This window comes from Emys orbicularis, chromosome 9 (assembly GCF_028017835.1).
Source record: "Emys orbicularis isolate rEmyOrb1 chromosome 9, rEmyOrb1.hap1, whole genome shotgun sequence".
NCBI lineage: Eukaryota > Metazoa > Chordata > Testudines > Emydidae > Emys > Emys orbicularis.
This window is the reverse complement of record NC_088691.1, coordinates 71,402,657-71,416,241: the sequence shown is the minus strand read 5'-3', so window position 1 is coordinate 71,416,241 and position 13,585 is coordinate 71,402,657. Positions and strand designations below refer to the sequence as shown.

The 13,585-nt window shown below is 44.5% G+C and overlaps 1 protein-coding gene across 1 annotated transcript in view; it reads left to right on the top strand.

Moving 5' to 3' along the window:
* The window catches only part of COL4A4 (collagen type IV alpha 4 chain), a 119,862-nt gene extending 117,919 nt beyond the window's left edge, over positions 1-1,943 (top strand). Inside the window, exons 35-36 of the mRNA XM_065411412.1 lie at positions 71-357; positions 1,680-1,943. Of these exons, the coding sequence (XP_065267484.1) occupies positions 71-357; positions 1,680-1,943 (551 nt within the window). The remainder of the gene's footprint in view (positions 1-70; positions 358-1,679) is intronic.
* The last annotated feature ends 11,642 nt before the right edge of the window (positions 1,944-13,585 follow it).

Genomic DNA, 13,585 nt, shown 5'->3' with positions numbered 1-13,585 from the left:
GAAATGGATGGCCTGTTTGTTGGGTGACTATGTAGAGGTGCTGGATTTTCAGGATATGTAATTGTTTTAGGTCTGGCTGGATCCTGTCTTCCTGTATTCAACACCATGCCATTTGTCTACTGCAACATCAACCAAGTTTGTTACTATGCCAGTCGAAATGATAAGTCCTACTGGCTGTCAACTGCTGCTCCTTTACCAATGATGCCGCTCTCTGAAGATGAAATACAACCCTACATTAGCAGATGTGCTGTATGTGAGGCCTCAGCCCAAGCTGTAGCAGTTCATAGCCAAGATCAGTCCATTCCCCCATGCCCATTGAACTGGAGAAGTCTTTGGATAGGCTATTCTTTTTTAATGGTAAGACTGAAACTACTTGGTTATATTCAAGTTTCTATTATAAAACTTTACTGTGCTTTTCCTTAGCGATCATCAAGATTGGGAATGATAGCCTCTTGGATTACGTAGCTTATATTATATACACACACAAAGTTAATAATGGAGCTGGCCGAAAAATAGTCATAAAAATCTTAATCATGATTTCAGTATTTTCCTGTGAGAAATGGAAAGCATCACCTGTTTGCACTTAACTTTCATTTTTCACTTGGGACCCTCATTGTTTGGAAGGAAAGGCAGTGGGAACAGTTGAAAAAAAATCTGTAAAAGTTACAGATTTGTAATATTTGTATTATAGCTGTAATCGTGGTTCTGGAAACAGTAGTTTTTTGCTGACTTGGTTATTTATGCAAAATCATAAATGGGCATAGCACTTTACAGACAATTGAGGCACAATGGACCTGCTGCTTCTTTCAGTTACAGGAATATAAAAGCTGGATAATATCACTTACTTCAATGGAATTACTCTATTTTACACTGGAGCGTAACAGAGCATTATATGTCCCAGGCCCAGAGTGTAAATCATCATTAGGGTGATTTCCCCCCCTTCTCGTTATAGCCTTTGGACACTTCATAGAATCATAGAACTGGAAGGGACCTCAAGAGGTCATCTAGTCCAGTCCCCTGCACTCATGACAGGACTCAGTATTATCTAGACCATTCCTGACAGGTGTTTGTCTAACCTAGTCAATCACCCTAGTCAATTTATTCCAGTGCTTAACCACCCTGGCAGTTAGGCTCCCCAGGTTTTTGACACCTTGGGAACTGAGCAGTTTTGAACCATGAGGGCAAGGAGGCAGGGTTTGGACCAGTGGAATCTTTTCTACAGTGTAGCTTCCACCTGTGCTATAGTTAGGGGAAACACCCATAATGAATTACTGTTCCAAGAAAACCTGGGGTAGACAAGACTCGGGCTTTTAAATCATGTCATTTAACTCTGCTTTGAGCAAGTTTAGATAACACTATTGTTAAAAAATCCCAGGCCCATCTAAACTACAGCTTCCCCCCCATATGACATGTACCTGGTGCTGACCTGCAAGGGTGGTCTGGACTTTTGAGATAAGCCAGTCCCAGAATGACTAGATCTGATTTGTCCTGCCATGAAAGGAAGTTTATTGTAACTTGAGTTCTCCAAGTATTATGCCTTTGCAGATTCACACATCTGGGAGCATTTGCCTTGGTGCAAAAAGTCCCAGAACCAAATAAAAGCAATAGCCAAGACTGTTTGCACATCTCTTTCCTGTTTTTCACATGCAATTATTTAATTCTTTCATTATTTTTTCCAGCACACTGGGTCTGGAGATCAGGGAGGTGGACAGTCCCTTATGTCACCTGGAAGTTGCCTTGAAGACTTTAGATCAGCACCATTCATCGAATGCCAGGGTCAGCGGGGAACATGCCATTTTTTTGCTAATGAATATAGCTTCTGGTTAACAATCGTCAGGCCAGAATTGCAGTTTGTGTCTGCTCCTCTGTCAGAAACCCTTAAAGAAGGGCAGGAACAGCGCAAAAAAATCAGCAGATGTCAGGTCTGCATGAAGCATGGCTAAAAGAGAAAACAAACTGAGGAGTTACACTGAGGGACTTGCCGGGGGAAGAAGCAAATTGTGCTAAAGATTTAAATGGTGCTTACTGTCCAATTTCAATTGAAGTGTGCACAGCTCTATTCCATCTGTTTAAAAGTTTGCTGCCTGTATAGTACTGAAAGATAAAAATGGTGTATTTTTATATATATATATATATATATATATACACACACACACACAAGCATATGAATAGTGAAAACTAGTGTAAGTGACCAGCCAAAGGACCAGCAAAATTAAGTTCTATTACATTGTGTTCACCAGCCTAGTATACAGGCGACAAGTACAGTTTGGTCTTACACTGAAGGTATAATCATATTGATCTGGAAACCTTAGGAAACTTTAAAATGAGTGCTCACAATAGCAGATTTCCTGTTGATTCTATGTGTATCCCTCTATGAGATGTATAAACGTAGTTCTGTCCACACAATTTCTTACATATTTGGTTGAATTTACACTCATACATTCTTAAATTGTGGGAGGAGAATGTGATTTTGTTGCAAACTTCTGCTAGCACATAGTAAAAACAAACATGAGATCAATGACCATTTTACTAGTTACAGAACTAACCCAGATTGCAAAATTAATTTGCTAATGAAATTTCATAAGCAATGAAAAGCAAAATCTTGTCAAAATATGCTAATGGTTGATTGTTATGCAAGAAAATAAACAAACCAGATAATGAAGGAGTAAAATGCTGTTTATATTTTCTTTGCAATTAATTTCTCAGCACATTTAAATGAAAATGTAAAGCCGTAATCCATATAGCTGAAGACAACAAACAGTTGTCAATTCTAATTAAAAAGAAAAGTGAAACCTCCACCACAGGGGCCTGTAGTAACAGAGCTCTAAAGATGACTTGAAAATGATTTAAAAGATGGCAAGCTAAAACACTAGCCACATTTTTAACAAGTTGAAAACCCACAAATCTTTTACCTAGCTGTAAAAGAATGGAAATGTCCATTGTAGTAAACGCCTGTTTAAATAGCACTAAAACTACTGAAAAGCTTGTTCACAATAGAGGGGAAATTCATTCTGGCGCAAAGAGCCCACAAAGGTTCTATACTAGAGCTGGTTTTGTCAGAATTTGCCAAAATGGAAACATTTCTTGGAGACTATTTGAGATCAACAGTGTTCCAACAGAACCCTGCCTGCCAAGGAAGCCTGCCTAGTTTCCTGCCAACTTGTCCATCTGGCTCTTTGACAACTCGCACTACCAGGGTTTGTGGCCCCAGGGTAAAATGTCAAGAGACTTGCACTGGAGCCAGGCCTCCATTTCCTTTCATGGAGAATTTCAAGGGTGATCCTTCCTAACTGGAATGAAACCAAATTTCAAAATATCAAATCCTCTGTGAAACAGAACTACCTTTCTCTGCCCAGTTCTACTCTATACACCACTTAAATGAGGTAAGAATCTACTTCTGTGGTAAAGTTCAGAGCACTGAGAAACAGACTTTGATTCAGAGGGTTTTCAAACAGACTAATTACAGAGACATATCCCTTTAAAGCCAATAGCAGTGTAACCAACCACCCTGGGAGTTGAGCTTATGGCCTCTAAATTAGGTCCCAAAAGGAAGGGCAAAGTACTGGCTCAATCTCAGTCAAAGGACAATAAAACAGTCAAGAGCAGTTCCTTTTGGCCCCAGAAAACAATTGCAGGGCAACTTCTGTCTGCCTCATCCAACTGCATATCCCTTGAGCCAAACTGAAACCTGTACTGCGTTTGGTTACCATGTCTGGGTGTCATCTTATCCCTCCTCTTTTCCAGACAGGATCTGCTTCTCTTCTCCCCCGCCCCCCAACTTCTGGGAGAATTTGCTCCCCTTTTATGACTTTCTCTGCTTAGCAGGCACAGCTATCAATTCCACCTCCCAATGGTCGAACAATCCACAGCTGACCACTCTTTTTTTCCAGATCCGGCATCTCAGGCCATTCTTGAGAGAGAGTTTCCACCATTTTGTCCAGTGAAGGACTTTAACCCCATCCTACCTTACACAGACACAGGTCACAAGTGCCCAGTCCAAGGGAGTTTGAGTGAGTAACGTCTGAGAGCTTGATGCTGCAAGGTGCTGAGCATGTCAGGGTCCTCAGGATTTGGTCCATGATGAAGACACACAGAGGGGGAGAACACACCATTAACACATATCGCTTAAACGGTGCAAAGCACATCCTAGATGTGAAAAAAAGATCATGGGTGTGATTTTCAAAAGCAATTTAAGAAGTTAGTTGTCAACTTCCACTCATCTTCCATGGGAATTGCTCACCTAATTCCCTTAGGTATTTTGGAAAATCCCACCCCATGTTCTTGCAAATAATGACACTTTCCCTTATGTACATAACACCTCCACTGTCGTGCACTGGTTGTCCGGTCGTATGCTTAGATTGTAAACTCTTAGCCAAAAGTACATACACTGTGTCAATGTGTATGTCCATTGTGCCTAGAACAATGACACTGGGGCCTCTAGGTGCTAACCACGATAAAAACACATACGTAAATAATGAAATGAGCCAAATTATTAGATGATTTTTACAGTTCCATTAACCTTGGTGAGATGGATGAATTAGAGAGAGGATTAGGAGGATTAGCTTTAGGATTTTTCTGTGCATTAGTTAAAATTAAGTAAATATTTTTGCTATGAAAGTCAACAAAAACAAAAAAAACCCAAAGACTTTCTGAAAATCTCAAAGCTGATCGGCCTTGATACTGAAAATGCCTAGAACTCACTCTGTCCTTGAAAGATTTTGTTTCTTTGTGTGTATCTGAGTTGACAAATCTTAGATCTAGATGTAATGATTATTTGGATACAATGATCAAAACAGGAGTTGCCCAGCTCTGCCTTATAACTGGATCCCACTGCTGTGTCTACAATTTCAAAAACTAGTCAAAAAAAGCATCAGTGGAGTACAGTCTTTCACACCACCTGGGAAGCTTGCCAACTAACTACACTAACCAGAGAAAACTCCACTTCTACAATTCAAATAGTTGTTCTAGCACTTTCTTACTCAGATCTCAAATTGATAGTCTTTATAAGCCTTCCACTTTTCTAGCAACTTTGTATGGAACCTCAAAAGCTAATTAGAGGTCTAGGTTGCAATACGTTGTTGTATGAAGCAGAAGAAAAACAATAAAACAAAATATGAGCTAATTTATCACTTTGGTTTCAGTATCCTAAATAAATAGGATTGTGCGGGTATAGCTAAGAACAGAAAGTAGCCCAATAGCTCTAAAAATACTGTGATGGAAACTGCACATTCTTAGCCACAACATAATGCTTTATATTCCCCAAAGGAAAAAGTTCTGCACTTCAGCAAAGTGTTAACATAAATCTCCCTTCATGTTTCTTCACGTAGACACCCTGAACATTCATTTAATTCCAGCAACAGTAAAATGGGAACTCAAACTCTAGGACCTGAGTGTTAGGATTTTCTAAGTATCAGGGGGTAGCCGTGTTAGTCTGTATCTACAACAACAACAAGGAGTCCGGTGGCACCTTAAAGACTAACAGATTTATTTGGGCATAAGCTTTCGTGGGTAAAAAAACCTCACTTCTCCATGCATCTGAAGAAGTGGGGTTTTTTTACCCACAAAAGCTTATGCCCAAATAAATCTGTTAATCTTTAAGGTGCCACCAGACTCCTTGTTGTTTTTGAGGATTTTCTAACTAATTGCTAATGAAAGAAAACTGTATTAAGATCTTGACTTTCCAGTTTAAGACAGCAGACCAAGGAACAACTGTTCTGTATGCTTATCAGCAATTTCAACAGTCTTTAGAATATTTTTCCATATGTAGTGTATACCAGAAGTTCACATCCTGTGGGTCAGAAATAGAACAGATGGAAACTTCCTAGTACCCCAACAAAAAGATTGGGATAGCTTCTACTGATATGGCTCTCAGAGCAGTGCTTTTGGATTTTGGATAAATTATTTACTGAATTTGCATAGTTTGTGGGGATTATTAAAACAAAGTTGCACTACTATGCAATGGATCCTGTGTGGGATTTTGTCTTTTATATGTTGCTTACTAAAATCATTCATATATTACACAGCTAACCTTACAACCTTCTGCAGTTTTGCATTGTGGAAGGCAGATTTGTTTTCATTTAGAATAGTGGAGATGGTTAAAATTCCCCATGGGGAGAGAGTAATAAAATTCTGCATGGAAATGAGGAAATCTACATCACAACGTTTACTTTGAGACAGTCACTACTGTAATATGTCAGGACTCCTGCACATGGAATTTATTGAGCTAAATCCCAAAGTGGCTTCGATGGAATTTCTTCCATTTATATAAGTGTTGTTTCACTGTTTACATCAGCACTGAATTTGGCTCATTAAGAGCAGCATGATCCATGTGTTAGCTGGAACAGAAAAAAATACATGGGCATCTTCAGGCATACATTTAACAGAGAACTCTTTGCTTAAATGTTATTTGACACATTTGAGCTCATTCAGAAATTAGCAAAAAATCTGAGACACTCAAATTCCATCCTCAGTAACATTATGTAAATTTGAGATCTTTGGCCTGGTCTACACTAGGAGGTTATGTCGAATTTAGCAGCGTTAAATCGAATTAACCCTGCACCCGTCCACACAACGAAGCTATTTAGTTCGACATAGAGGTCTCCTAAATTCGATTTCTGTACTCCTCCCCAACGAGGGGAGTAGCGCTAAATTCGACATGGCCATGTCGAATTAGGGTAGGTGTGGATGGAATTCGACGCTAATAGCTCCGGGAGCTATCCCACAGTGCACCACTCTGTTGACGCTCTGGACAGCAGTCCGAGCTTGGATGCTCTGACCAGCCACACAGGAAAAGCCCCGGGAAAATTTGAATTCCTTTTCCTGTCTGGGCAGTTTGAATCTCATTTCCTGTTTGGACATCGTGGCGAGCTCATCAGCACTGGCAATGATACAGAGCTCTCCAGTAGAGGTGACCATGCAATCTCAGAATAGAAAGAGGGCCCCAGCATGGACTGATCGGGAAGTCTTGGATCTCATCACTGTGTGGGGCGATGAGTCCGTGCTTTCCGAGCTGTGATCAAAAAGACGGAATGCAAAGATCTACGAGAAGATCTCAAAAGCCATGACAGAGAGAGGATACAGCCGGGATGCAACACAGTGCCGCGTGAAAATCAAGGAGCTGAAACAAGGGTACCAGAAGACCAAAGAGGCAAACGGACGCTCCGGATCCCAGCCCCAGACATGCCGTTTCTACGAGGCACTGCATTCCATCCTAGGTGCGGCCGCCACCACTACCCCACCACTGACCGTGGACTCAGAGGATGGGATATTGTCGACGGCCGCTTCCTCGGAGATGTTAGCGGACGGGGAAGGAGATGAGGAGGACGAGGCAGTCGACAGCGCTTACAACGGTGATTTCCCCGACAGCCAGGATCTCTTCATCACCCTCACAGAGATCCCCTACCAACCGTCCCCAGGCGTTAACCCGGACCCTGAATCAGGGGAAGGATCAGTCGGTAAGTGTTTTAAACATGTAAACATTTATTTTGAACAGAACAGGAACATTAACAATGGGTTTTTCATGATTGGTTTGCCCTAGGCGCTTAACGTTTAAGTCCTTGGCAGTGCAACTACTGCAAAAGAATCTAACAATGTCCGGTTTATCATGATTACTTTGCCCTAGGCGCTCTACTTTTCAGTCCTTGCCAGTGCAGCTACTGGAAAATAAGGTCTATATGTCCGGGGATAGAGCTGAAATCCTCATGGGACATCTCCACGAAGCTCTCCTGGAGGTAATTGGAAAGCCTTTGCATGAGGTTCCTGGGGAGAGCGGCCTTATTGTGTCCTCCGTGGTAGGAAACTTTTCCGCGCCAAGCTATCATCAAGTACTCTGGTATCATTGCCTTGCAGAGCATGGCGGCATACGGCCCTGGTTTTTGCTGGCTTTTACGCAGCATGCGTTCTTTCTCTGTCTCAGAAATCCTCAGCAGAGTGATGTCGCTCATGGTGACCTGCTTTGAATTAGGTAGGGGAATGTTAGTATTGGGACTGCTTGCCTGTTCCTTTACAGAACTGTAACCGGCGGTTTACAGCCACGCGGTGGAGGCGGGAGAGGGGCAGCATACAGGGATCTTTTCCGGGGACAGCCGCGAGGGGGTGGGACAGGGGCAGAGTTCATGCTTGCCGGATTGCCGGCAGCAGGAACTGGCCAACGCTAGGAGCATTGCTTTGAACGTGAAAGGAGGGCACTGCTATAATTTAAGTTTTAAGCAGCCAAAAGTCTACGGCTTACCATGTCAGCCTGCTACCCAAATTCCGCTGTCCTGCCCCGCTTGTCTGATCTCCACTGCAAGACCCCAGGCACTGAATGCAAAGGCCGAAAATTTGACCTCGTCCTGAGTGCGCATGTGATAGGTGCTGTGCATGGTCTTGTTCACAGAGAAAGACTATGTTCATTGTTCACAAAAAATTATCTTTTTGAGGAATTCACTCCCTTTTTCCCATCCCACAGCTGCGACTGTCTCCCAACGTACCCTGGCATCCCCCTCCCAGAGGCTGGCGCAGATTAGGCGGAGAAAGAAAAGGACACGGGACGACATGTTCTCAGAACTTATGGGCTGCTCCCGAGCCGAGGCGGCCCAGCAGACCTAGTGGAGGGAGAACATGTCGCAATACCATCGATCAAACATTGAACGGGAGGAGAGGTGGCGGCAGGAAGACCAGCAGGCGACTCAAACGCTGCTTGGACTAATGAGGGAGCAAACGGACACGCTCCGGCGCCTTGTGGATGTTCTGCAGGACCGGAGGCAGGAGGACAGAGCCCCGCTGCAGTCTATCTCTAACCGCCCTCCCCCACCACAAAGTCCCATACCCTCCTTACCCAAAGTCCCAAGAAGGAGGGGCGGCAGGGGCCGTGAAAACTGTCACTCCACCCCTGCAGACTGCTCGAGTACCAGAAGGCTCTCATTCCCCAAAATTTGATAAGTCCTTTCCTTCCCGCCTCACCCAAGCCCCTGTCCAAGTTTCATCCCCTAACTGTGTAGTTGCTAATAAAAAATATGTTTCTGTTAATTACTGTTTCCATCATGTTCTTTTACAGGAGAGTGTGTTTGAAGGGTGGAAGGGGGTTGGTAATTGGAGAGGACGGTCACCTTTACCAGGGTACAGACACGGGGGCAGGTTCAGCAGCAGGTCACACACACATTGCAGTCACTAGGCACCCTGGTCAGTCTGGGAGGTGGTTTTCATGTTCTGCGGGGGGGGGGGGGGGGCTGTTAGAGATCTTATGCAGCGGTCCTTATCCTGGATCACAGAGCCACGCAGCAGGGGATCTGTAACCGTCCTCCCCCGCCACAAAGTCACATAGCCCCCACACACAGAGTCCCGAAAAGGAGGGGTGGCAGGCTCCGTTGAAATAACCAGTCCACCACTGCGGACCGCTCTAGGAGCAGGAGCCTGTCATTCCTCGAGTTTAGAAGCGTTCTTTCCATCACTACGCCCGCTCGCCACCACAGTCTGCGTCCCAGTTTCAACAGTTTACCGTGAAACCCATAATAAAGAAAACGGGGTTCATTAACAAAGTTCCATTTATTTTATTTTTAAACGTGGGTTGGAAGGGGTGAACGGGGTATGTAGCTGGAGAGGATAGTCAACATTAACCGGGTAAAGAAATGGGGGCAGGTTCAGCTTCTCTTTAAACAAACTTAAAAGTCACTGGTTACCCTGCTCACTGAGGAACCTAGCTTTCAAAGCCTCCCGTATGCACAGTGCGTCCCGCTGGGCTCTTCTAATCGCACGGCTGCCTGGCTGGGCGTAATCAGCAGCCAGGCGATTTGCCTCAACCTCCCACCCCACCATAAACGTCTCCCCCTTGCTCTCACAGAGATTGTGGAGCACACAGCAAGCTGCAATAACAATGGGGATATTGGTTTCGCTGAGATCAGAGTGAGTCAGTAAGCTTCTCCATCTCCCCTTGAGACGTCCAAAAGCACACTCCACCACCATTCTGCACTTGCTCAGCCGGTAGTTGAAGAGTTCTTTTTCAGTGTCCAGGGCGCCTGTATAGGGCTTCATGAGCCAGGGCATTAGCGGGTAGGCTGGGTCCCCGAGGATCACTATAGGCATCTCCACATCCCCAACAGTTATTTTGTGGTCCGGGAAGTAAATACCTTCCTGCAGCCGTCTAAACAGACCAGAGTTCCTGAAAACACGAACGTCATGAACCTTGCCCGGCCATCCGACGTTGATGTTGGTAAAACGTCCCCTATGGTCCACCAATGCTTGCAGCACCATTGAAAAGTAGCCCTTTCGGTTAATGTACTGGCTGGCCTGGTGGTCCGGTCCCAGGATAGGGATGTGAGTTCCATCTATAGCCCCACCGCAGTTTGGGAATCCCATCGCGGCGAAGCCATCTATGATGACCTGCACGTTTCCAAGGGTCACTACCTTTGACAGCAGTAGCTCAACGATTGCGTTGGCTACTTGCATCACAACAACCCCCACGGTAGATTTGCACACGCCAAAGTGGTTCACGACTGACCGGTAGCTGTCCGGCGTTGCAAGCTTCCAGAGGGCTATGGCCACTCGCTTCTGGACAGTCAGGGCTGCTCGCATCCGGGTGTCCTTGCGCTTCAGGGCAGGGGACAGCAACTCACAAAGTTCCAGGAAAGTTCCCTTCCGCATCCGAAAGTTTCGCAGCCACTGTGATTCATCCCAGACCTGCAGCACTATGCGGTCCCACCAGTCCGTGCTTGTTTCCCGGGCCCAGAATCGCCGTTCCACAGCATCAACATGACCCATTGCCACCATGATGTTCACGGCGCGGTGTCCCGTGCTTTGCGAGAGGTCTGTGCCCCTCTCAGACTTAATGTCCTCACCGCGCTGCCGTAGCCTCCTCGCCCGATTTCTCAGCATCTGCCTCTGGAAAAGGTGTACGATAAGGTGCGAGGTGTTGACAACGACCATAACTGCAGCGATGGTCGCAGCGGGCTCCATGCTCGCAGTGCTGTGGCGTCCGCGCTGTCACTGACCAGAAAAGTGCGCGAACTGATTGCCCGCCGGCGCTTTCAGGGCGGGAGTGACGGTTGGATGATGACAGTTACCCAAAACCACCCTCAACACATTTTTTTCCCCAGCAGGCATTGGGGGCTCGACCCAGAATTCCAATGGGCAGCGGGGACTGCGGGAACTGTGGGATAGCTGCCCACAGTGCACCGCTTCCAATGTCGACGCTTTCCCCGTTAGTGTGGACTCACAAAGTCGAATTACTGTCCTTAGTGTGGATACACACGTTCGACTTTGTAATATCGATTCCACATATTCGATTTAAGTAAAATCGAACTACTCTCATAGTGTAGACATACCCTTTGTCTTGTCCATAGAGAAATGTATGGTGTACACTCAACCAGATACTATATGTGTGGCCAGATTTTCCAAACTGTTTAGCACGCTGCAATCCAGGAACTGTTGAGTACTGTGCACTTGTGAAATCAGCACCTGTAGTGCTTTCACTTGTGCAGATACACTATGGACATTAACTTTCACTTTATAAGCCATCCAAGTTAGTATAAAAGTTACCATTGTACAGTTGAAATATTTTATTTAACAGACACTGAGTAATATTAAGGCCACAAAGTGAAATGGACAACTCTATTTTCTTTGTCAATGCTGAGGCAAGTCAAAATGTAAACAGGATAAAGAAAAAGAAATGAGTTTCAAAATCCCTTCAGATTTAATTCTCTAATATTACTGACAGAACTAAGGAAATGTGGTTACTAAAAACGTGAATTTTAACTTGATCCCTTTCATTGGTTCCAAACATCATGTATAACAGAATATAGCTGAAAGGAACTTGCTGAACTAAAATGAGACATGAATGCAACTTTTTGTGACGTGACAAGACTCGCATACAAATGAAAGGCAGGTCAAAGTCTAGTTTTTCAACTAAGGTATTGCATAGCCTTGATAGCCCATGGTAGTGCATAGCCTTGATGGCGCATGGCATACATGTCACAAAATGTTGCAAAGACAGAGCTCTGTTACACTCTGAAAAGCAAACAGCGCTTGTCTGTACAGGTGGCATTATGGACTTCAATGACTACTGACTGTTACTGGTCAGCAAATCTGCTCTGTGTACAAGTTAAAACAAGTTTTCTGACCACCAAAACTGCACACTCAACCTCAGACCTGAAAATCAAAGTTTCCTTACTGTCTCTTGAATAACCAGTAATAAAGATCCTGTCAATTAAATTTAGTTACCATTTATGTTGATGATGCAGAAGCCAAAATAGAATCCATCTCATTAAACAGACCAAAGTACTCCACTTATGAAAGAATAATTAGTTGCACGCAGACAAATTGGGAAATGACTGCCTAGGAAGAAGTACTGCAGAAAGGGATCGGGGAGTCATAGTGGATCATAAGCTAAATGAGTCAACAGGGTAACACTATTGCAAAAAAAGCAAACATGATTCTGGGATGTATTAGCAGGAGTGTTGTAAGCAAGACACAAGAAGGAATTCTGCTCTACTCCCATAATAATTAGGCCTCAACTGGAGTATTGTGTCCAGTTCTGGGCACCACATTTCAGGAAAGATGTGGATAAATTGGAGAAAATCCAGAGAAGAGCAACAAAAATTATGAAAGGTCTAGAAAACATGACCGATGAGGGAATTCTGAAAAAATTGGGTTTGTTTAGTCTGGAGAAGAGAAGACTGAGGGGGACAAGATAACAATTTTCAAGTACATAAAAGGTTGTTACAAAGAGGAGGGAGAAAAATTGTTCTCTTTATCCTCTGAGGATAAGACAAAAAGCAATGGGCTTAAATAGCAGCAAGGGCAATTTAGGTTAGACATTAGGAAAAACTTCTGAACTGTCAGGGTGGTTAAGCACAGGAATAAATTGTCTAGGGAGGTTGTAGAATCTCTGTCATTGGAGATTTTTAAGAGTAGGTTAGACAAACACCTGTCAGATCAGTAATTCTCAAACTGGTGGTCGGGACCCGAAAGTGGGTCATGACCCTGTTTTAATGGGGTCTTCAGGGCTGGGGTTTAGACTTCCTGGGGACCGGGCTCGAAGTCTGAGCCCCACTGTCTGAGGCCAAAGCTGAAACCCAAGCTCTGCCACATGGGGCTGAAGCCTGAGTGCACTCAGGCTTCAGTCCTGGGTGGCAGGGCTCAGATTACAGGCCCCCCACAAAGGGCTGAAGCTCTTGTGCTTCAACTTTGGCCCCCACCCAGGGTGGTGGGGCTCAGGCTTTGACACCCATTCCCCCCCGCTCCCCCGGGTCACGTAGTAATTTTCGTTGTCAGAAGGGGGTCGCGGTGCAATGAAATTTGAGAACCGCTGGCTTAGATAATACTTAGTCCTGCCTTGAGTGCAGGAAACTGTTTTAGAAGACTTCGAGGTCCCTTCCAGTCCTACAATTCCTACAATGAAAAGGTGTGTGGGGGGGATTTTTAAAAGAAAAATGGAAGCTCTAGAAAATTCTACAAAAGGAAACAGAAACTCCATAAGAACCTATAAACGAAACACTATCCACTAGAAAGAAGTAAGAAATCCAGACTGCTACCCACTCCATCTCAGGCCAAGGGCGGTTGAGAAGGAACTGAGTATGCTTCGCCCGTGCAATGCTAGATAGCCTCGAGG